The sequence below is a fragment of the Polistes fuscatus genome, unplaced genomic scaffold (genome assembly GCF_010416935.1).
Source record: "Polistes fuscatus isolate 324 unplaced genomic scaffold, CU_Pfus_HIC Scaffold1, whole genome shotgun sequence".
Taxonomy (NCBI): domain Eukaryota; kingdom Metazoa; phylum Arthropoda; class Insecta; order Hymenoptera; family Vespidae; genus Polistes; species Polistes fuscatus.
Window position 1 is genome coordinate 12,712,378 of NW_025112997.1, and position 23,962 is coordinate 12,736,339.

At 29.5% G+C, this 23,962-nt stretch overlaps 4 protein-coding genes across 4 annotated transcripts; 3 read left to right on the top strand and 1 right to left on the bottom strand.

The window, feature by feature from the left end:
• Window positions 1-3,116: 3,116 nt before the first annotated feature.
• On the top strand, window positions 3,117-5,478 carry LOC122520429 (mitochondrial 2-oxoglutarate/malate carrier protein-like). The gene is made up of 6 exons (XM_043640510.1): window positions 3,117-3,520; window positions 4,162-4,377; window positions 4,467-4,597; window positions 4,675-4,845; window positions 4,931-5,030; window positions 5,108-5,478. The coding sequence occupies exons 1-6, from the start codon at window positions 3,462-3,464 to the stop codon at window positions 5,307-5,309; spliced, it is 879 nt and encodes a 292-aa protein (XP_043496445.1). The 5' UTR covers window positions 3,117-3,461; the 3' UTR covers window positions 5,310-5,478.
• A 4,390-nt stretch (window positions 5,479-9,868) lies between these two features.
• On the top strand, window positions 9,869-15,302 carry LOC122520444 (DNA repair protein Rev1). Its single transcript, XM_043640513.1, has 6 exons — window positions 9,869-9,994; window positions 10,482-11,910; window positions 11,999-12,440; window positions 12,532-14,215; window positions 14,787-14,929; window positions 15,112-15,302. Exons 1-6 carry the CDS (start codon window positions 9,941-9,943, stop codon window positions 15,266-15,268), a joined length of 3,909 nt encoding a protein of 1,302 aa, XP_043496448.1. The 5' UTR covers window positions 9,869-9,940; the 3' UTR covers window positions 15,269-15,302.
• Window positions 15,266-20,849, bottom strand: LOC122520451 (GMP synthase [glutamine-hydrolyzing]). The gene is made up of 9 exons (XM_043640518.1): window positions 20,713-20,849; window positions 18,293-18,562; window positions 17,983-18,195; window positions 17,590-17,887; window positions 16,924-17,401; window positions 16,589-16,830; window positions 16,326-16,496; window positions 15,774-16,205; window positions 15,266-15,692 (listed from the first exon to the last, which is right to left on the bottom strand). The coding sequence occupies exons 2-9, from the start codon at window positions 18,511-18,513 to the stop codon at window positions 15,591-15,593; spliced, it is 2,157 nt and encodes a 718-aa protein (XP_043496453.1). The 5' UTR covers window positions 18,514-18,562; window positions 20,713-20,849; the 3' UTR covers window positions 15,266-15,590.
• On the top strand, window positions 19,730-22,706 carry LOC122515729 (cytochrome b5 domain-containing protein 1). The gene is made up of 3 exons (XM_043633178.1): window positions 19,730-19,734; window positions 21,702-22,170; window positions 22,238-22,706. Exons 1-3 carry the CDS (start codon window positions 19,730-19,732, stop codon window positions 22,532-22,534), a joined length of 771 nt encoding a protein of 256 aa, XP_043489113.1. The 3' UTR covers window positions 22,535-22,706.
• Window positions 22,707-23,962: the final 1,256 nt, after the last annotated feature.

Sequence of the window (23,962 nt, forward strand, 5' to 3'; positions counted from 1 at the left end):
ATCGCAAATGATACACAAATGAAATGGTTCAGAAGGCAAAATAAATAAATTGACGCTTGGTAATTTAATGCATAATGCGGTCCAATTTATTTTCGAAAAGAACTAATATTCAAAAAACATTGTCGAGCATACGATCTCGTACGAATTGTTTGAAACATAATAGTGTATCATATGAAGTTACAACATGTATAACGTATATATATCTTGTACATGTAAGTAAAATCTATCGAATGAAACGTCGGTGTAAATAATAAAGCGATATATTGAAGATAAATATGTGATAAGGCACGGCTTTTGGCCATGCACTAACGTATTCGTTCGACTTCGTCGTTACTTGTGAAAATTCGATATCGATTTTTCTTATTCACCATTATGTATATTATTATATAATGTTTAATAGAAATTCCAAATTTGTGGGAAAACATAACGAAAGAATTATTGAATCATGTAGTAAATTTGAAAATTAAAAAGAAAGAAAAAAAGGAATAATAAAAAAGAGCTTATTCGTTATGTCGATCGGTGGTATAAAATAAGGAAAAAGTCAATCTTTGATGAAAAGAAAAAAAGTAAATAAATAAATAAATTTTGTGTAAAAGAAAAAAAAAATCGTTCTTGTTAATCGTCTGTCAAATTTTCACAAGTTATGGTAGAAGTGCTGTTTTATAAATATTTCATATATTTTGTTATACTGTTTCTATGCTCTTCACATTACGATTCAAAAAAAGCTACTCTTAATAGTATTATAATCTATATACTTCGTCTCCTCTACTCGTGGTTTTTACACTACTTCCCACCGAACTATATATGATAAAATATCGCATACGACACCATAAATTTATCAGAGTAAAAAAAGAAAAGAAAAGAAAAGAAATGAAAAAAAAGCAAAATGAAAATAACCAAGAAGTATAAAAAAAGCACAAAATTCGAATGAGTTAAGTTATTTCTTACTGTTCGTCCATAAATTAGACAAAAAAATTCTTCTTGGAAGATTTTTTTAAAGATCAAAGTATTTTTCACAGCATTGTATTCTTACCGTAAAGGACGATTAAATAAGAATTATTGTTAATACAACGTTGTGAAAAACGTTAATGTATATATAATAAATAGGTATATGTGTTGTATCTAATATTATCCCATCTATAAAATTAGTTTATAAATTTACGTTAAGATATAAAAAAAAATGGAAAAATTATTGAAAAATTTTTAACTCAAACTCTATCACGTTTTTGTATTGTAAATTTTTTATCTGATCTAGTTAGAAAATATTTGAATCTACGGCCTTAAATATAAAAGATAAAAAAGTAACTTATTTTTTTCACAACACATAATATAACAGAAATAACTTTTAAAACGATTTCTATGGGATCGATAATCATGGCACGCATATTGTCTAACGGAATGAGTATTACAACAACAACAACAAAAAAAGAAGAAAATGAATTCTATTCGAATGATCAACAATATACCGACTATTAAATTTTATTTCTAATAAGTTCCATTACGATTTTTCTCGAAAATACAGGATTATTATTTGATTCGAAGTTTTGTCGTAAATTGAGTAAATTGTTTTATTAATTTTTATTAAATTTTGTAACTTTTTAATTTTTAAAAAATACAATCATATCCGTAAAAGTATAAATGATCATCTGTCTGTTACATATCGATTGGAAATTGGCTAATAAGAGAAGAATACGGATATTGTACAAATTCCGCGCGCAAAGAAAAAAATATATATTATTCTAAAATATGGAAATGTATTTATTATAATATATCGTTGGTAATAAATAAATTTCTTAAATCTACCGCAACTTGGAATTTCGCGGTTTGAAAATATATAATACATATTTTTTAAAAACATATATATATATACACGTTGTAACACTACGTAGTTCCCTTCTTCGCGTGCCTATAATTTTGCAAAACTTCTTTTAAAAAATGAATACATCTATACTATTCATTTAGGGTTCTCACAATTCAATATACTTTATTAGTTGATTTAATTGATGCGATTATAAAAGTAATTATGGCGACTCACGAAATAAACTAAGTCTAGCTTATCTCTATTACGAAACGTTTATGTATATTGTAAATATTCTTGGATGCTGATTGTACAGTGTGCATCATATAATTGATTCCTTTGTTCTGTAAACGCATTACGAATTATTGCATAAATAAATCACAAGAGTAATACAGAAATTGTATAATATTTCCCTTTTATATATTTAAATTTTAAATTTCGAAAAAAAAGACGAATGAACAAAAATAATATTCTAATTTCTTATTTACTTAAGAACAATAAAGATGTTTTTAGAAATCGCGCGATAATAGTTTTTAGCGAAAATGATTGAAAAGTTCACGACTACAGAGCATGCGTATAACACGTAAATTAATTATACATAATACATTTTACGTTCCCTCCCCTTTTATATCATTTATGTCAATTTTATTTTTGAAGTATAAAATCAGTTAAATTAAACTTTAATAAATTACCAATAATTCGTTGAAACAAACGGTAAAAGAAAATATTCATTCGGTTGTACAAATGTGACCCGATTATAATGTAGTAAATTATTTACATGTTTTATGTTAGTGATATTCTATCAACTGTTAAATTAAAAATATTAATATTAATAATTTGTTATCGTACAAAAACTAAACAACCATGCTGATTAGTTATTTTGGTATACATAATATCGTAAATAGTAAGGTTAAAAGATAATAATAAAATATGATACATATGATAGTTAGTTTAAATAAAGTTAGGATGGGTGGCATGTTTAGAAAAATAAAAAATTGTATGCTGTTGACTCCAGAATGGCAATAAACATACATGACCTCTTTAGTAGTATTGGATAAGTGTGATGTGTTCGTAAAGAAGCGACTGAAACCCGTAACAAGAGAGAGTAATAAAATACACACAGTTACGTTTATAATAAAATTATACTTTATAAATCATAACAGAAATTATATTAAATTTTATTAGTAATATTCGATTCTCTCTCTTTCTCTCTCTCTCTCACAATCAGTTTTATTTTAATTATTAATATTTAAACTTCTTTATCTAAGGAGTTTGTAGCTGTGTTGAATGTATCTAGTAGATGGCGTCAGGTGTACAAAAAATATCTATAATTTACATGGTCAGATAAAATATGGAAAATAGCTTGAATATATTCTGATAGCTGCTCACAGTCCAGCAGATTCTACCGTTTTTGTTAGATGTCATTAAGGCAGGCCGAAAATTGTAGTCACCTCGAAAATGGCCACATAATATTTTTTTTTCTTCCTTTTAAAATATATTAATCATAATTGATCGCAAAAAGGGCAAATACGCATATCGTTTTTAAAAATCTTAATGTGGTTCGAAGTTAATTTTCTGAAAAATAAATCGTTCATTCAATATATAGATTTTTATTTTTTAAATACAATTAACAATATTTGAAGAGACAAATAAAAAAATTAAAATGAGTGAGGAAAAACCTATACCAAATAGTGCCAAATTCGCCATCGGAGGTCTTTCTGGGTTTGTATTTGATTATTTGTTTTACTAATATATTTTATTACTTACTCAAATTATTTAAAATACTTCATATTCTATAATTTATTATAATATTTTACATTTATATATGTATGTATATCTTATATTTAAAAGAGAACAAAATTTTTCTTTCGTTTTCTGCCTCCAGCAGTAATTGAAATATTTAAAAAGTCGGCGGTATTTAGAGGTCAAACGGTTAATTATTACTTACGTTCGCTACCAAACTTATTTTTAACTCTTCATAGCACGAATTAATATTATTAAATGACGCTAAAGAATTTATACATTTTATTTGCCCTATATTTCACAATGTCTGACTATTAATAAAAGATACTTAACCTTGGAAATTTCAACTAGTTAATACTTCTTGAATGTTTAAAAGATTAAGAAATATTTTACATTTCTTTTTTTGAATAATTATGAATAACAGATTTAAATAAAACATATGTATATAAGTATAATTTATATTTGCAATTAATTAAATAGAAATTATTCTTTTCTAGCAGTTTTCTTTCCATTTTCTTTTTTATTTTTAACTTAATAAAAATATGTAAAAAATTATAATTTAGACATAAAATAAAAAACCATTAAAAACAATGACAAATGTTTTCTATGTATAATTATAGAATGAGTGCAACAGTCTTCGTACAACCATTAGATCTAATAAAGAATCGAATGCAATTAAGTGGACAAAAGACTTCTACGCTTACTGTGGTATCTAATATAATTAAAAATGAAGGTTTCTTCGCTTTTTATAATGGCCTATCTGCAGGGTTATTAAGACAAGCAACATATACAACTACTAGGCTAGGAATATATAATTGGCTTTTTGAAAGAGCCTCGTAAGTAAATGAATTATTAAAATAAATATATATATATTATTATGTTAATTTAACTAACTATAATATATTTATTATCATAATATATTTAGGAAAGATGGCCAACCAATATTTATCGTAAAAGCAGCATTAGGAATGATTGCTGGTGGTTTTGGTTCATTTGTAGGTACACCTACAGAAGTAGCATTAATACGAATGACTGCTGATGGTAGACTGCCACTTGGTAAATCATTGTTTTTTAATAATTTGATGTAATCAGTTTTAATATTATAATCTTCTTAATATACTAAATATTTTCAGCTCAAAGACGCAATTACAAAAATGTGTTCGATGCATTATTCCGTATAATTAAAGAAGAAGGATTGCTTACATTGTGGCGAGGTGCAATTCCAACTGTGGGACGTGCAATGGTTGTAAATGCAGCTCAACTAGCTTCATACTCACAGGCAAAACAAGTATTACTTGATACAGGTATATTTTAAAAATATATAACTATAGTTTACTTAGTTAAATATCAATAGTATATTTTAATTTGTAAAAATTTGTTCTAAAACAGGTTATTTCAAAGAAAATATCACATTGCATTTTGCATCCTCCATGATATCTGGAATAATTACAACTATTGCATCTATGCCTGTAGATATTGCTAAAACAAGGTAATATATTAAACTATATTTTAAATATATGTTTTATTTACAAGTTATGGCTGTGATTATATGCTTTCTTCTGTTAGGATCCAAAATATGAAAACTATTGATGGAAAGCCAGAATATACTGGAGCATTGGATGTTCTTGGAAAAATTATTCGTAATGAAGGACCATTGGCGCTTTGGAAAGGTTTCTTTCCGTATTATGCACGTTTGGGTCCTCATACGGTCTTAACGTTTATATTCTTAGAACAAATGAACAAAACTTACAAAACATATTTTTCATGATTAGGATTTTTTATATAATATATTATCCTATGCAAAGATCATAATGAGACAGCAAAAATTATTTCTCATATTAATATTTTTGTTATGCAAAAGGTAACTTGCATACCTTGCACAAAGCGTATGTATACTATTAACATATAGATGAAATTATATGTTTATGTCTTATTTATCTAGTATCCGTAAATTAATTTTTGAAAATAATTCATTGATATTGAAACTGAGATTTTATTAACGACTAAGCATATAACAATTTTTTTATATACGTACAATTGTCTTTTTATAGATATATGCGTATTTACAACGAATTTATCTTTTTTTCAATACTAATTGTTTTGATTTATCATCATAATTAATATATTTTAACCATAACATTTAAACATGTTAAAACATTTTGTAATTTTTTGGCTGTATGTGAACACAATATTTTTTATATTTTTTAAATTGGAACATAAATATAGAGTAAGTTACTTGGTCTTTCATTATAACTAATCAATGAGACAATACATTCTTTAAACATTCTTTGCAATTGAGCCAGTCTGGTACGGTTCTGTATATTCATTACAATATTACTTAATATATATTTGTTAATCAGCGATCATGTTGCCGGTCCTAAGCCCGGGAAAAGGAGGAAGGTTGTTGGGTCAGGCTAGCTCCCTACCCAACGTAAAAAAGGAAATCTGCTCAAAGTAACAAAATTTTGCCTCGGAACAGGACGGATTTAACGATGACGACCCATGCAAGTAAGAGGACTAAGAGATGGAAAAAAAAACATATATTGCGCTTGGCTACCTGGAACATAAAATCATTTAACAATAAAGACCAGGAAACCCTGAAGGAAATAAAGGACAACAACATCGATATTTGCGCCTTACAAGAAACAAAAAAGAAAGGCAAAGGGCAAATACAATACGACGACTACCTGGTGATCTATAGTGGAGTCGAAAAACAAACCAGGGCAAAAGAAGGGGTAGCCATCGCAATATCGAAAAAATATCAGAATAACATAAGAGAATGCAATTATATATCTTCACGTATCTTGCTTATAAAAATGGAAGCGGAAAGCCAAAAATTAAATGTAGTATCAATCTATGCACCCGAGGATAATAAACCGAAAGAAGAAAGAGAAGCCTTCTACGACCAACTACAAAATTTAGTCGGATCATTACCAAGTAACCAACAAATGATAATCCTTGGAGATTTCAACGCTCGCATCGGAAATGAAATAATACCTGGAATAAAACAAAGGTTCAACGAAAACGTGTTAAATGACAATGGAGAACTAATGACACAGCTATGCACATTTAACGAGCTAAGGATTAATAATACATTTTACAATCATAAGGAACAATATAAATTTACATACAGCAACACCAGAGGCTTCAGGTCTACAATTGATTACATTGTTACTAACAGATACGTCCAACCAAACCAAATATTAGATGTTAGGACATTAAACTCCGCGAATGTAGGAAGCGATCATAGCCTGCTATTAGCAAAAATAAGAATGAAGTTTAAACCCCAAAGGAATCTTGCACGAGCAACTCAAGAATTGAAAATAAACATCGAGTCACTATGGAACTTACCAACCAAACAACTATACGAGAACAGGTTGAAAGAAAAAATCGAAAAAGACCCAATAAAAGAAGAAGATAACATAAACATAGCCTGGAAGAAACTAAGAACCAACATTTTAGAAGCTGCATACGAAGCCCTGGGAACACGAACTGTAAAAAACCGGGCTAGAATGATCAAGACTCCTTGGTTCCGCCCAGAGATTAAGGAAATATGCAAAAAAAAGAAAATGGCATACCTTAACTATAGGACATTAAGAACGCCTGAGTCATACGAAATGTATAGACGAATCCGGAATCAAACAGGGACATTAGTAAGGCAAACAAAGCAAAATTATTGGGAGATTTTTTCGAAAAGAATGGAGAGTGACTTCTATGGACTCCAAAAACAAATCTGGCGATTTATTAGAAACCAAAGAAAGGAGGTCAATGAAATGATAGAAACAAACCAGATCACAAAAGAAAATTGGGTTAACTATCTAACAGAGCTCTATAAATCAGAAGAACCTCAAACGGAACTAAATACGCCAGAAATAATAACCAGAAGCGACATACAACTTGAGCCCAGTGATGTAGAAACAGCTATCCAAAGACTAAAGAATAGGAAGAGCTCAGGGCAAGATGGCATCCAAAACGAGTTAATAAAATATGGTGGCCAACGTCTCACACAACAACTAACATTACTAATCCAAAAAATACTAAACCAACACAAAATACCTGACGAATGGCGTACTAGCACAACTATAGTTATGTTTAAAAAAGGAGACAAACAGCTGCCTACAAACTACAGGGGAATAAACCTTTTAAACACTTCATTAAAACTAACAACAAAGATTATAACGAATAAAATTAACAGCTTAACAAATCTAGAATACGAACAACAAGGATTCAGATCAGGCAGATCGTGCACAGACGCGGTCTTCATCATAAGACAAATAACAGAAAAATCAATTGAATACAACAGACCAGCATATATGTGTTTCATTGATTTGGAAAAGGCATTCGACCGAGTGCAGTTAAAGGATGTTATACACCTCCTTTATAACCGGCAAATTCCGAACAATCTTATCAAGACCATAGAGGACATCTATAGAAACAATAAAATCCAAGCAAAGATAAATGGCGTCTTGACTGAACCGATTGATGCAGATCGTGGTATCCGACAAGGGGATTCCCTAAGTCCCCTGCTTTTTAACATCATTATGGACGAAATAATAAGAAACGTAAGACTGCTAAAAGGATATAAAATGGGCAGTGAAGAAATAACCATCCTATGCTATGCTGATGACGCTGTATTAGTGGCCGAAAATGAGGATGATCTACAACGTTTACTACACTGATTTAACTGCATAGCCAAATCATTCAAAATGAAAATATCGGCCCAGAAAACAAAATGCATGACAACATCAAAGACACCGTTAAGATGCAAACTGGAAATTGAAGGGAAGGTTATTCAGCAGGAAATGAGATTTAAATACCTAGGAATAGAAATCTCAGGATATGGTGATGTTGAAGCAGAGGTAAGAGAACAGACAATGAAGGCATCCAGAATAGCGGGTTGTTTGAATGACACAATATGGCGAAACAAAAACATTGACATAGAGACCAAAGCAAGAATTTACAAGGCAATGGTAAGACCTATTATGTCACATACCGCAGAAACTCGACCAGACACGGCGAAAACGAAACAGTTACTAGAGACAACCGAAATGAGAGTGCTTCGCAGAATAGTTGGAAAAACACTGCTGGATCGAGAGAGAAGCGAAGATATAAGAAGAACATGCAAAGTGGAAAATATCAACGAATGGATACTAAAAAGGAAAAAAGAATGGAACGAACACATCAATAGAATGGACAACAGAAGAATTGTCAGAATTGCACGGGATAAGTCACCGGCAGGCCGCAGAAGCACGGGGCGCCCACGAAAACGATGGTGCGACAATTTAACAGTGCAATAGGCAGAAAAACGTCGTTAAGGAACAGGCAATTTGCCTAAACTAAAGAAAGAAGAAGAAGAAGAAGATATATTTGTTATTTTTTGATGTTTATAATAAATCATTTATTTTTATTTATGGGAAATACAAATTTTATATTTTATTATATTGTTGGTTTTTTTTTTTTAATGAATAATCTAGGATAAATTAAAGATGTATAGTAACAAAGTAAAAAAATATAAAAATATGTAAGTCAGTAAGTACAAACAATATATTACCAGTTTTGTATGCTATTTCAGAAGTAAATTCTTTAATAATCAGCAAGTGTACATAGTTTTTACTTTTCCTCTAATAAAGAAAGACCCAAATTGACAGGATACTGTTTTTTTTAATTCTACACAATTGTAGATCAGTTCATTTTATATCAATTAAAAAATTAAATTTATTATAGTTTAATAAAAAAAAAAAAATAGAAAAAATATACATAGGAGGGTTGAAAAGTTTTGAGCCTAACACTGGAAAACTATAAAACTGTAAAAAATTAAATTTTAAACTATCAAAGATTTATTTTTCAATCTGAAACAAACTGGTATATAAAAATGCATATGAAATTTTTCCCTTTGTTTTCTTTGAAATGTTTCGATCTTCAAATTCGATCAAATTTATTTTTAATTACAAAAAAAAATAATTTTTTCTGTTGAGGATCAAACCTTTTTAACTCACCCTATTTATATAATGTGTATGAATATATACATGGCCATTTTAGTTTTACCTAGTTTTACTTGATATGGTTGATGTTTACTCTGTTATCAACAATGAAGATAAGATTAAAATGAAGAGCATTATTTTATTTATAGATACTTTAAAATAAACTACTTTAAATCAAACTTTAATCTGCATTTTTCTATGGTTTATATTTTAACATTGGATAACCGGAACGGAAGATAAATAAAATGAAGCATACATTTAATAAGATACAATTTTGTTTTTAGGTTATGTGATATTTTGTATAAAAAAATGTGCATAATGTCGTTTTATTAATATAGTAGTCAATTAAATAAATTATATACAAAAATTTAAATTAATGTATAGTTGTTTTTAATATTTATTTAATTTTGATATTAAAATGGCAGTAAGGAGAAAGAACAGAAATTGGAATGATAATGGTTTTGAAGATTGGGTATGCAAGCATTTATTTTTTTTATATTAGAATTAAGTTTGTAGATATTTATTTTAATTTATAGTTTGTTTGCTCAGTAAATGGACTTGGTTTTACATAATAATTTAATACAAACTTCAGGAATATCTTTTATATTTATATCCTACAACGTAGTAACGTATTGCCTTCCAAACTCTTGTCATATTTCTCCTGTAAAGTCCGTTTTTTCTTCCTAACATATTTTCCTGTCCACTTGGCTTCATTACTGCCTTTACTGAATCTTCCCTTGCCCTTTCTCTTTGCCATAAAGTTATTTTCTCTAATACCAGCATCTCTTTACGTCTTTCATTTTTGCATGTCCTTACCATTGCCTTACCGCTAACCAACTTTCCATTAAATTCGTAACATAAAGTTAAATTTATAATTTATATATATATTAATAAAAATCATGATGATTTTATGATATGTGCATTGATATATTTAAATGAAAGTAATGATTTGCTTTTAGGGTGGTTATATGGAAGCTAAGAAAACAAAATTGGAAGAACAATTTCATGAAGAAGCACAAAAAGAATATAAAGACCCATCGAATTTATTTAAAGGAATATCTATATTTGTTAATGGCTATACCGATCCAACAGCAGATGAACTAAGACAATTAATGATGGAACATGGAGGAACGTACCATCATTACATGCGACCCAAAATTACAACCCATATAATTGCATCCAACTTACCATATTCTAAAATTGTACTCCATAGAAAAGCTCAATGTCCAATACCTATTTGTAAGCCTGAATGGATAATAGATAGCATCAAAGCTGGGAAGGTTTTAAATTATGAAAATTATTTGCTCCTTACTAATTGTACTGGTAGCCAACCACAATTAAATTTTAAAGTAAACAATAAAAAAGATAATGTAAATAACACAATAAACGATAACAATAATATGATGCAAAGTATCGTTGAACCATCTGCTGTAGTAAATATTGCAGCTTCTACTAGTAAAGATTTCAATCAAGATATTAACAATTCTACGAATCTTACAAAAACAAAAGGAACAGCACTTTCATCTAAAAATTCGGAATTCATATCAGAATTTTATAACAATTCGCGATTACATCACATTGCTACTATGGGTGCAACGTTTAAAGATTACATTAATGAATTAAGAGACAAGAGTGATGGAAAATTTCCTGGTTTAGAACGATTGAAAAAAATGAAAGAATCAAAACAAAATTCTCAACATTCTAATAATTCATACTTAACAGAAGATGAAATGTTTACTCCTCAAGAAAAACAAAATACAATAGTAAAAAAAGGACCCGTCATAATGCACATAGACATGGATTGCTTCTTTGTTTCTGTAGGTCTTAGAAATAGACCAAATTTAAGAGGATTACCTGTTGCAGTGGCACATGCTAAAGGGAATAAAAGTATTAATACTGAATTGAACAACGTAAATGATAATGATCAAGATGAAGAAGAATATGGTTCTTTTTCTGAAATTGCATCATGTTCGTATGAAGCAAGAAAAGCAGGTGTAAAGAATGGAATGTTTTTGGGTGCAGCATTAAAAATATGTCCCGAGTTACATACAATAAAATATGATTTTGAAGATTATAAGAAAGTATCATATAGTTTGTACAATATAGTAGCATCATATACATTAGATATCGAAGCAGTAAGTTGTGATGAAATGTATGTAAATTGTACTAAAATACTGGAAGAATCACATTTGATGCCTATGGAGTTTGCAACAATCATAAGAAATGAAATTAGGCAAACCACAAATTGTCCAGTATCGGCAGGATTTGGCAGCAATAAATTAAGAGCAAGATTAGCAACGAAAAAAGCTAAACCCGATGGACAATTTTATATCGAAGATAATAATGTTTTTTCATATATTGACCCATTAAGTGTTCAAGATTTACCAGGTAATGAAATATTATTATTATTATTATTCCTAAAATCATTAAAATGTAATTATCTAATTCATATCTATTAAATTATCTATTACAATAGGAGTCGGATATACAACTGCAAAAAAGTTACATAAGATAAATATTAATACTTGTGTAGAATTGAGATCGTTATCTTTACGAACACTACAAAAAGATTTTGGGAAAAAAATGGGAGAGTTATTGTATGATATGTGTCGAGGTATCGATAAAACGAAGTTGAATTTAGAACATGTAAGAAAATCTGTATCAGCGGAAGTCAATTATGGCATTAGGTTCGAAGATAATGGCGAAGCGGTAGATTTTTTAAAAAAGTTATGCATTGAAGTACATAGCAGATTAAAAAAGATTAATGCAAAGGGAAGGTGTATTACATTAAAACTCATGGTAAGAGCTAAAAAAGCACCTGTAGAAACAATGAAGTTTATGGGTCATGGAATTTGTGATTGTATAACAAAATCAAAAAATCTAATGGCACCCATCGATGATCTTACCATTATTACAAAGTAAGCGTTTTAATCATTTATTTGCTTAATGTATTGAATTATCAAAAATTAAAAAAGAATTTTAATTTTATTGGGCAATTTACGTTTACAGAGAAATTATTGGTATATGGAATCAATTACATCTAATACCTCAAGATATGAGAGGAATAGGTATTCAAATTTCCAGATTAGAAATACAGAAAAATAAATTTAACGATAATAATTTGATGAATTTTGTAAATAAAACTAAACAACCTCAAATGATAAATATTAATTCAAACAAAAGAGATAGTGAAAATAATGATTTAGAAACGTGTTCTGTAAATAAAGAAGCAGTAGCATCTTCAAAAATAACTATTAGTAATAACAATGATATTTTTTCGAAGCCTAGTAATTCACGTTCGGAAAACATAGAAGAAAGAGTGGATATCATAGAAACTTTACCAAATAATCACGATAAAAGAGATTCAAGCAATACTCTAATGAAAAACGATATTTCTTCTCCATTTAATCGTTCAATAATTTTATTACCCTCCCAAGATATAAACGAGAGTGTGTTAATTGAATTACCAGAAGAAATTAGGTCAGAGATATTTGAAGCTAAATTGAAAAAACAAAATTCATCTAATAGTAAATCCAAATCACAAGTCCAAATTAATCAAGAAAATAATGTTAATACGGAAATAAATAACCTGAAAGTAAATAAGAAAGAGGAAGAAAATTCTAAAGTAGAAAATACATTAGATAATAACTTAAAATCTTCAGAGACTTCTATAAAAGTATCTAATCGAAATATAGAAAAGAACGATGTACTACCTCATACTTCTCAATCTTTAAGTGATACTTCTGAAAATTATATGTTATCGCAGCAAATAGACGAATCTACATTAAATGAATTACCAGACAATATCAGACTTGAGATTATTACTACAATATTAAAAAAAAATAAAAATAAAACAGTCAAAAATACACAAACACGTCAAGAACAATTCTTCAAACAAACTAAACCGAATTCAGGAAAAATCATGAAAAATGAATTACCACCAATTCAAGAATTAGATATGTCTGTTTTGTTAGAATTACCTGAAGATATACGAAACGACATATTTAATGAGTATAAAAGTAATAAACATCAAAATAATAACAGCTCCACCAGCGGTACAAATATATCAAATGAACAAATAAATCATCAAAAAAATACAGAAGTATCTGCTAAGCAAAGTGCAGCTATAGAAAATGTATCATTTTCACAAGTAGATCCTGATTTTTTAGCAGCATTACCAATAGATATGCAACACGATGTGCAAGAATATTGCATTGCTAAAAAAAAAGAAAAACAAGTTAAAAATACAAATAATTTATCTAATAAAAATACTGCTATCAGTAATTCCAATAATCAGTGGAATGTATTACAATATCCTAAAGATACAAAACTATTTTCTAAATTAAAAAATAATGGCAAATACTCTAAAGTTGTTTCCAGCAAAAATAATCGCAAGAAAAATATAAAATTAAAAAAGTCTACAGCTAAGGAGCGCAGTAATACACATGAAGCAGAAACAGCTAGAAAAAGTGATAACATAAACAGTAACAATTTAGATAATAAAGACGATAATATAGTCAGACCATCATCAACCGAAATAAATAATGGTCATAATAAAGAAGAAAGTGTAGACGAAATTGAAATAATATTTGCATATATTCGAAGTATTACAAAAAATGATAAAATTACAAATAAATATCGAAAGACCTTGACCAATATCATCAGTAAATTGTTCATTCTTCCAATAGAAAAAGTAAGTTAAATTTCTATATCTATTTTAATTTTAATTAATACTTCTTGTTTTTACCATAAATATATTACGTATCGTAATTACTAACAAAATATATCTTTAAATTCTCTATAATACTTGTGTAAAATATTTTCAAATCAAAAAGTATAAGAAAAATGGTTTAACTTTAGCGGTAATAAGTAAATGTAACGGTTGATAATTTATAAAAAATAGTATATCATTAATGAAAGACATACTGGTTTATCAAATAATATTTTATAGGATACATTCATACGATAGAAATATTTTGCAATAATTTCATATATATATGTAACGTACATTACTTAATTTAAAAATCAATATCAAGAAATTACGAGTTGCGTTGCGTATTATGTAGAATTTATGATAAATTAACAGAGAAATCTACAGAGACATATGTAATGTTATACTAAACAATGTACATTTCTATATGCTTAATAGCATATTAATATTTTTAAACATGTTTAATATTTTAACATGTTTAAATATACACGCTGTTAATAAAGAATTATAGTGAGACGTTAATAAAAATAAAAAGAAAGGCATATGTTTATAGATTAAAATACAGATACAAACATGGATTGCTAGATCTAAGTCTGTGAACGAAGTAGACTTCTTATCAGTTGCAACATTTCTTAGCATGCTTCCCGAGAAGAAACGCGTTGAAGACTTACATATCCTTTTAAAAACCATGCATAGGTAAGATAAATTTGTTTTTTTATATGCAAAAAAAATGTATATATATAAATAAACGCAGGAGAGGGAATAAAGAGAAGGAAACATCATTTTACTCGTAACTGATACTTAAATAAAAATAATATTCTGGACACAATACATTAACTTACTACATAATTGTTTTTTGTTTTTTTTTCTTTTTTTAGATGTACGACAAAAACTGGAAGTTGCATTTGGCATAGGATATATGGGAAAACAGTGGTACACGTTCAACGTTATATGCAGATCGAATACAACAGCAGTCTAATGGTACCACCGATTAGATGCGATTGTTTCAAATATAACAAAAACGATGTAATATAAATTTCCGGAATTTAATAAATTAATGTTTTTACAATGCGCTTAATAAGAAACGTATTTACAAGCAAACATAATACTTACCTTTAATTTCATCGAACACAGTAACATTTCTTAGATAACATAATAATGTACGATTATCAATAATGCATTTTGTCGCAAGATTATTGTTCAAAGGTTTCATATAAATCGGTAAGAAGTCATAAACCTTGAATTCGTACGTATTTTTGTAATATATATATTTTTTTAAATATATTTTTCACTTTGTAGTTGGTACGCGCAGGGGTGGTGAAAAAATAGAAAGGGGTGAGTTAGAGACGAGTATTTACTATTCCCATTCGGTAGTACCCGGCGGTTTAGGCGTTAGATCATACAGAACGCGTGAAATGCCGGGTACCGTAGATATTTCAGTCACCATTTTCTTCACCACCTGAAAGAAAAAATTTGATTTTTAATACTATAGATAGTATTACAATATATAAAATCGATTTAAGAAAATATGATACTTTACGTGAATTGGTAATTCTTTTCCGGGAATAGCAGGAGTTCCTGTCATAAAATCGTTGGTACAGAATGGCCTAATAACGATTGAACGCTGACACGAAGGCGTTCGAGAAGCAGCATCGCGATCGAAATGTATAGGAATTAGAACTATAGGCATCTGATTAATGACGTCCATGCAACCGTTAGCAGCCAAAACCTGATTTGCTAAATGATCTGCTTGTCTTAAGGTAGCTATCACATTAGATGTAAGATGTGTCTGTGTAATGTCTGTGACAGGATGATGAAGCTGTGGTCCAAAGATATAACATACGCGATTTACATTGTGGCACACACGTGGTATTAACCTCGCAAGGAATAACATATCTTCCCATTCCACTCCTTCTGAGATACTTTCTTCACTTGATAATCCTACTACATAGCTATAAGATCTACGATCTCCCTGTATATATATATATACATATATATACATATACATACATACATATAAATTCTTTGCATCACATGTACTTTAATTATTATATCAGATGATATAATATTTCTTAAATTAATATTAACATACCTGAACTCCTACAGTACGAATAGGCAAAAGTGTTGCAGCAATATGACGACGGCTAGAAACTCTTCGAAGTTGTTGACGTTCAGTTTCATTTGTTGCACCTTCTACACGATTTAATAATGCATGCTTTTTCTGTAGCATTTGTTCATATTCTGCCATTATTTTAACTATGACCTATATCGTCAGATTAATAATTAGATATTTATAAACAAATGTAGTATATATTGGAGCAGATTAGTTTTCTTTATTTTACATGATGTTATTACCTGGGTTTCTGAGAAATCTTTGTCCATATACGGTTCATCAGCACAAAGAATGCGAATGGCAAGGCCAGGTCCTGGGAATGGATGACGAGAAACGAGTAACGCTGGTATTCCCAGATCACATCCCAATTGTCTTACTTCATCCTTATGAAAATCTTTTAAAGGTTCAACTACATGACCTTGTGCTCTCAGTGCTCTCACAAGGTCGCTATCGTTATGATGTGTTTTTATAGCATCAGCTTTACCTGATTTTTGTGATCAATCATTAAAAAATCTTCATTGGTTTTATAGATGTTACATTAATAAAGATGTATAAAGTTGTATGAATGTGACTTTACCACTTGCCAAGGCACTCGCACTCTCTATGAGGTCAGGCCTGAGAGTGCCCTGTCCAAGGATTACTTCTTCTGGCTTCAAACCCAATTCTGCAATTGCTTCATTGGCTACCCTTACAAAAACATCCCCAATAATTTTTCGCTTTTCTTCTGGATTGGTTGTTGCGCACAACAGTTTTGTTAGTCTTGTTCGTGGAGTTGTAGCTGTACTAACAATTCCTTTGCTGTTTAAGGTATTTGCATTCAAGGCTGGATTAATGTTATCCAAAGGAACTGAGGTAGTGCCTTGCATGAAACAATGTGCAGCATTTACTACCCTCAACCTGATTCCTAATTGGGACAAACTCTGTTCCACGAATTGTGTTTCTCCTTTGCGCATGAAGCCATTATTGATATGCAGCGCGATAACTTGATCTTTACTGAGTGCCTTATGCAATAGCACTGCACATACCGTTGAGTCCACACCTCCGCTCACCAACAACTATGATCGTTTTTTCTATTTCAATTGACAATTACACTTTTGCATATGTATCATTTAGATTTTTAATCACTTTTAAATATCTTTCGAAATATTTGATCTCAATATATATTCGCTACATAGCAATTTCAATAATTTGCTTACTCTACTATATGGATATTTTTAATTCATAAATAAAACATATTACTTACCAAAACTTTCTTATTATCAACAGCATGTCTGATATATTGAATACATTGTGCTTCCCTATCACGAAGCGTATAATTACCCGTAAGACCAGCTATTCCATAAAGAAAATTGTGCAGCATTACTTTTCCATTAGGCGTTAAATCTACTTCTGGATGAAATTGCACTCCATATAAATTCATTTTATCACTGGCTATGCCTACAATGAAGTTTGATGATTTGGCAGTAATACGAAAACAGTCAGCAATCCTGTCTATACTGTCTCCATGTGTTAGCAATACCATCTCCTCTTTTTCCAAGCCCCTAATGCATAATATATCAAATATGAGTATACGAATATTGTAGATACTTAATATTTTTTTTTCAAATAGTTATTTTCAGATATAAAATATACACACTTGAACAAAAGGCACTTGGTATCTATTTCAATTGGGTATTGACCATCTTCACGTCCTGATTTTCTTATAATAGTACCCCCGAATTCTTTATTCATCATTTGCATTCCATAACATATTCCTAATACGGGAATTCCTATTCGGAAAATATCTGCATCATATCTGGGTGCATCTTCTGCATAAACTGAACTAGGTCCACCAGAGATAATGATAGCTCTATAAACAAACAACAAACCAATTCGATTGAAAATTTGTTTAGTACTTAAGGACATTCTCTTGATTTCATTTTCTATAGTAAATTATTATCATTTACTTATATCCTTTTTCTTGAAGAATGATAGCCGGTGTGTCCAGAGGCAAAATATCACTGTGTATATTAAGCTCATGAACTTTACGATCAATTACTTTGCCATATTGTGCACCTGCATCTAAGATAGCAACACGTTCATCGATACAGGATATTCCAATGGCCCCTTCATCAGCTCCATTATTTCTATCTGCGCGAAACAATGGCCCGTCCGCGCTTTTTTCCATTTCAAATTTACAGCTGTTCTATGGTCTTTGCTGTTATGTGTTGACAATCCTATAATAAGAATAAATATAATAATATACATGGATAATAAATATGTAAATAATTTTAAACATGCCAAATGTAATTATTTATATTATATGTTGCAATTGTGATATATCATGTTTTCTATAGAAATATTTTTTTTTTCAATACTTATCTACAAATGTTGAAATATGAAATACTTCAAAATATTTGTGTAAAAATGGAATGTAAGAATTGTACATTTAATTTATATTTGCTTATTAACATGATTCTACAATTACAAAATCTTAAAATCTAAAAAATCATTTGGAAATGAATTTTCTTAATTGTAATTTTTTAAATATTAATAAATTTATAAAGATAAATTTATATCTAAATTTTAGAAAGCTTAGTACCGAGAATAGCTTGACTTCAAATAAGTAATATGTAATTATAACGATATGACCTCGTTTCATAATAATTCATATATGAATAATTATTAGTAAACAAGTTATCACTTGACTACGCTGCATGATTTATTATATAATCAAACTTATTATATGATTAGATATTAATTTTAAATAAATAGGATGTATATATATATATGTATATATATGTGTATTTTTAATTCAAATAAATGCTTGAGAAAAATAATCTAGAAAAATAAATTGTTCTTCGAACATCTTTTTTCTTCATTAGATTATAACTATTTGAGCGAAGTAACATTTACAAACATTTTTGATGATTTCTTTGCCGCAGACTTTCAAAAATAATAATATTGATTTCATAGAAATTGGTATAATCATATAATAAAAAAATAAAAAGCTAAGTCTAAAAACAACATACAGATATGCAGTACTTCAATTTTTAATAAATAATCACTCAATTGATACAAAAGAAAATCAATGTTAGTTTGACTGAATGAATTATATTTTTTATCATTGCTGATTAATGTAAAGATATACATTTTTTTTTTTTTAAATATAAATAACAAAAACTAAACAAACAACCCTGAATTAATAAATGTCGTTAATGAATACGTAAAGAAGTATTCTAATGATTATATGAGTGAACATAATGAACTGTCTCTAACACTACTACTGTACTGTGTATATCAGAAAACATAACGCGCTACTTTGCATTCTTGCTTTGAAAAATACGCGCTCCCTTGCGATAAGTACGTAATCATTCGATTGGGTAACTATGGGAGAGGTAAAAATGGAGTAGAAGAATATTTAGTTAAACACAATTCACCGGTACCGTAATTTTATGAGCACGTTTCGTTGCGATCGACGTATCGAGCTGTTTTATATGGTTGATATTCTTTGGTTGGCTCGTTTAACGACAATCAAGATGGAATAAAAGACTTACCGAATGAAATCAGATTGATAATATTTAACACACGTACAATATAATCACACAACGTAAAATTAATTATAGGAAAACAGAACCTGCACACTCTGGATGAGGCGGCCATTCAATCGCCACAATGCAGTGACTGCTTTCAGGCTTCAAGCAAACGGTAGAGCCAACCTAAAGACTCGAAATTTTTTTTAAGATACCAGAAATTTCACGAGAAAATCGCTTTATCGACCGGGAGTAACTCGTTCACCAATAAAACACATTTTAACTTTCGTTTTTAATCGATCGATTTTGTTATGTCATTGCACCACACAATCAAAAGAGACTTTTCATTCGTCTAAATACATTTATTATTTATTCACAACTTTCCAAGTAAACTGCGTTATAAGAACCCTTTTATATAAATTATTACGACTTTTTTTTTTCTTTCTTCTGTTCTAGATTTAGTCCAATGAGTTTATTACTACTACTGTGCCAGCGACGTGCTTACCTTCTTCTTGTTGAAGGAAGATCAACAAAGAAGGAGATACATTCTATCTCAAAACCTTACCAGGAACGTAAATATGGGCCCGGATACCCTATACCTCCCCCACCCCGCCACCCTTACACCGATTTCTTTTTCTTCATTTTCATTATAATATATGTATCATTAGAACAATAAACTAAACAAGTATAAGCAGATATTAGGAAAACAAAAATAAAATAATTCAATGTCTTGTATCTATGATAAATATAACTTTGTTAAATATCAAGAAATAAATAATAAACACTAAAGTATTAATATTTTAACTTTCGATTTTATATACACAATGAAACAAGTATTAACCATAGAACCTTACACTTTTAAATAGGCTTTTTCTTAGCTCACTAAAATGGTAGGCACCATTACGAGAGTACTCGAAAAGAAGAAAATATCTTCTGTCTCTAACGCTCGGCTTTTTCTGTTATATAGATATGCTATAGAAGTTTCTTCTTATACTGAAGCGCCATCTACGAAAGATGAAGAGAAAATGGCATGAACAGTGCTGTAATTAGAATTTAAAAAAATAGGTCTCTTTGTACGTAAAAATCTTTTTGTGATTTGATCCTTGCAATCGATATTGCATATCGTTTAAATTAATATAAGTCCAATTAAACTTTATATTTGTGTATAATGTAAAATATAATATTGATATTGATTATTTTGCTATTGATTTTTTATATATAATAAATATAAGTGAACTGTTTAATTGCGTTAAGTTTTATATATATATTCTTGGAATTCTCAAGTTTTATAATGACTCCATATATTTGAATAACTTGGTCTGCATTATCGACTGTTACAGATGGTAGCGCCACAGTTTTAGTATATACTTGTACTAACCATAAGTTATTCAATTGCTAGAATTTTAAAAGTGCTAATGGCGAGTAACTTGTTACGTGGCACAAAAATTGAAGAAGTAGTAATAATTAATTATAGTCAAGAATATCAATAATATTATTAGTTAGTAATAATAGGTTAAACAAATTTATAAATAGATATACTATTTAATTGAGAATTATTATATTTTTATTTTATTAAAATATTTAAATGATTGCTTTTTACTTCCTGTTAATTAATTTCAATTAATAAGTACGTTCGAAATGCATAAAGATTTGAAAATCTGATTACTTTAATCTGATTACATTAAAAAGTATCATAGCTAAATAGTTGTAATAAAATCTTTGCTTTTTGTTTCAAGCAAGTAATTTGAAATTATAAGTATAGTGAACATAGTCGATTTAAACACGAAAAAATATTATATCACATTTTAATATTTTAAAAAATGTCGATATTTTTTCCTCCGAGACAAAAAATTTCATATGATTACGAACATCCAATATCCATCTCGAATTTTATCAAAGATAAAAAATATTTTTTACCTAGCGAAGTAGCGATACACAATAAATCAAACGATTGTTGGGTTTCTTATAATGACAACGTTTACGATCTGACCGACTTATGTAGATTGTGGTTAGGTACACGAGTAATAAAACCTATAATAGCACACGCGGGAAAAGATATCAGTCATTGGTTCGATCATAATCGAAAGAACATTAAATATTACATTCACCCTGTTACCGGTGTATCAGTACCGTATTGTCCACATGGACCAATACCGGATATATCCGATTGTGTCGTACCTTCCACTACTTGGCGACCGTTAAACAAATGTCCATGGTGGTTGGAAGACAAATATAAGTTAGGCAAACTCACCAAAAACCCACGACCTTGTAGAATTATTAATGTTCTTACTGGAACGAGTTGTGTTATAATGGTAACAATGGATTATTAAATTAATCGTTAATAATTTTCGACAAAAAATTAAAATGCTTTTCGTTTAGGTTTGCGAAGAGGATACAATTAAACGTATTCAAGAACGAGCTTTAATATTTAATGCAAATGGACTATCTTATTCGTGGAAATTTGAAGGAAAGGATATCGATCTTGATTGTACTTTAACGGAGAATAATATTCCGGACGAACGTGAACGCTTCATAGCTTGTGGGCTTCCAGAGGATTATTATATTCCGAGTCTTATGTGTTATTACATCGATAAAGACGATTTGGACGAGTATAAGAAAAATTGTAGGCGGGATAATAATTATAGCCGAGAATATATCAATAATATTATTATTTAATATTATTTTTATGTTATATTTTAACAAAAGTTTCCTATATTACCGAACGTTGCAAATAGTATTTCTCAATTGTGAAAGATGGCAGCACCATTCTCAGATGCAATGCAATTATATCTAACATTATGGGAACAAAATTGAACGTAATATTAAATATAAATAATTTGTGTGGTAATTTTCTTTTTTGTATGATTTGTTCTTGTTTGATTAATTTGGGCAATTAAGTTAAATTGAATAGGTCTTATCATCATATCGAAAAGGATTATTTTGGAAATGTTTAAACTACCTCGACGATATTTGCGAAAAATACATCTGTCCGATCCTCGTATAAATATGATTTGATCGTAAAAATGAAATACTTTTTAAAGAATCCCCGGCACTAGTTACGATCTGCTCGTTAAATCGTTTCACTGGTTTATTTTCGGCCGATCTTCCTTCCGTGTATCTTGATCTATTGTTTCGATTAATATTTTCTTTTTTCTTTCTTTCTATATTTCTATTTTATACATATAAGTGTAAACACACACTTATATTTACTATAAATTTCAAATGTAATTTATATTTTTATTCAAATTTACAAATCGAAGAAGACGAAAAGGAAAAAGACAAAAGAAGAAGAAGAAGAAGAAGAAGAAAAATATATTTCAGTATAATTAAGTGGAATGATGTTTGTGTCATGGAAGAGAAACGAAGGGATTCATTTTGGTACTACGGTCGGTTGGTCGATATGCTTGTAAATCACTTGAGAGAGCTACCACCCGCGTCTTTTGCAATGACAATTGGTAATAACTATTCCGAAGGAAGGAGGCCACGGTAGGAGAAAGGAAGAGGAGGAAGCCAAAGATATAACCGGAGAATCGACGAGCTCGTCTTTTAGGATTGCTTCAAACGGGGAGAGCAAGTATATGTAAGAGAGAGAGAGAAAGAGACAGAAAGAAAGAGATAGAATATGCATGTGTGACAGAGGAAGGAAAAGGACCGAAGCACGGTCATTAGGGCACACGCGCGGCTACGAACATGGTGTAATCGTAAACCGCGAGAAGCATAAAGCGACTCGGTAGAAAAAGTCATTTACTGCGTCTTTCATACACACGTGCGGAGTCAAGTTGGACGTGAAGTTATCCAGAGAGAAAGAGAAAGAGAAAGAAAGAAAGAAATAAAAAAGAAAGAAAGAGCACTGACCCTGAGACTGTGATAGCTACGCCGAGCAGTATCTTTGTCATACCTTCTTTCAAAGATGAACGTCTTCAAGATAAAATTAAATATTAATCGTTGTTAGTGCTGAGAGCGAAAATCTAGAGAAATACGAAAAATGCGAAAAGCTCGATCGTGTTTTTGCCGATTCTAATGGGTTTTTACGTATGAAGTTACGGAACGTGTTTGGCAAAACACTTTTGTAATATAATAAATAGCTTATATTTTATTATTTTA

What these genes read in the sequence shown, in the direction of transcription:
- LOC122515729 (XM_043633178.1), top strand. An exon ending in GAACGAGTTGTGTTATAATG is followed by an intron (nt 22,171 to 22,237) that starts GTAACAATGGAT and finishes CTTTTCGTTTAG; the next exon opens with GTTTGCGAAGAGGATACAAT.
- LOC122520444 (XM_043640513.1), top strand. Translation starts at nt 9,941, where the DNA reads ATGGCAGTAAGGAGAAAGAACAGAAATTGGAATGATAATGGTTTTGAA. An exon ending in AAGTGTTCAAGATTTACCAG is followed by an intron (nt 11,911 to 11,998) that starts GTAATGAAATAT and finishes CTATTACAATAG; the next exon opens with GAGTCGGATATACAACTGCA. An exon ending in GATCTTACCATTATTACAAA is followed by an intron (nt 12,441 to 12,531) that starts GTAAGCGTTTTA and finishes TTACGTTTACAG; the next exon opens with AGAAATTATTGGTATATGGA.
- LOC122520429 (XM_043640510.1), top strand. Translation starts at nt 3,462, where the DNA reads ATGAGTGAGGAAAAACCTATACCAAATAGTGCCAAATTCGCCATCGGA. An exon ending in TGATGGTAGACTGCCACTTG is followed by an intron (nt 4,598 to 4,674) that starts GTAAATCATTGT and finishes AAATATTTTCAG; the next exon opens with CTCAAAGACGCAATTACAAA. An exon ending in ACAAGTATTACTTGATACAG is followed by an intron (nt 4,846 to 4,930) that starts GTATATTTTAAA and finishes GTTCTAAAACAG; the next exon opens with GTTATTTCAAAGAAAATATC.
- LOC122520451 (XM_043640518.1), bottom strand. Translation starts at nt 18,513, where the DNA reads ATGGAAAAAAGCGCGGACGGGCCATTGTTTCGCGCAGATAGAAATAAT. An exon ending in TGCGAGTGCCTTGGCAAGTG is followed by an intron (nt 16,831 to 16,923) that starts GTAAAGTCACAT and finishes CACAAAAATCAG; the next exon opens with GTAAAGCTGATGCTATAAAA. An exon ending in GAAAAGAATTACCAATTCAC is followed by an intron (nt 15,693 to 15,773) that starts GTAAAGTATCAT and finishes TTTTTCTTTCAG; the next exon opens with GTGGTGAAGAAAATGGTGAC.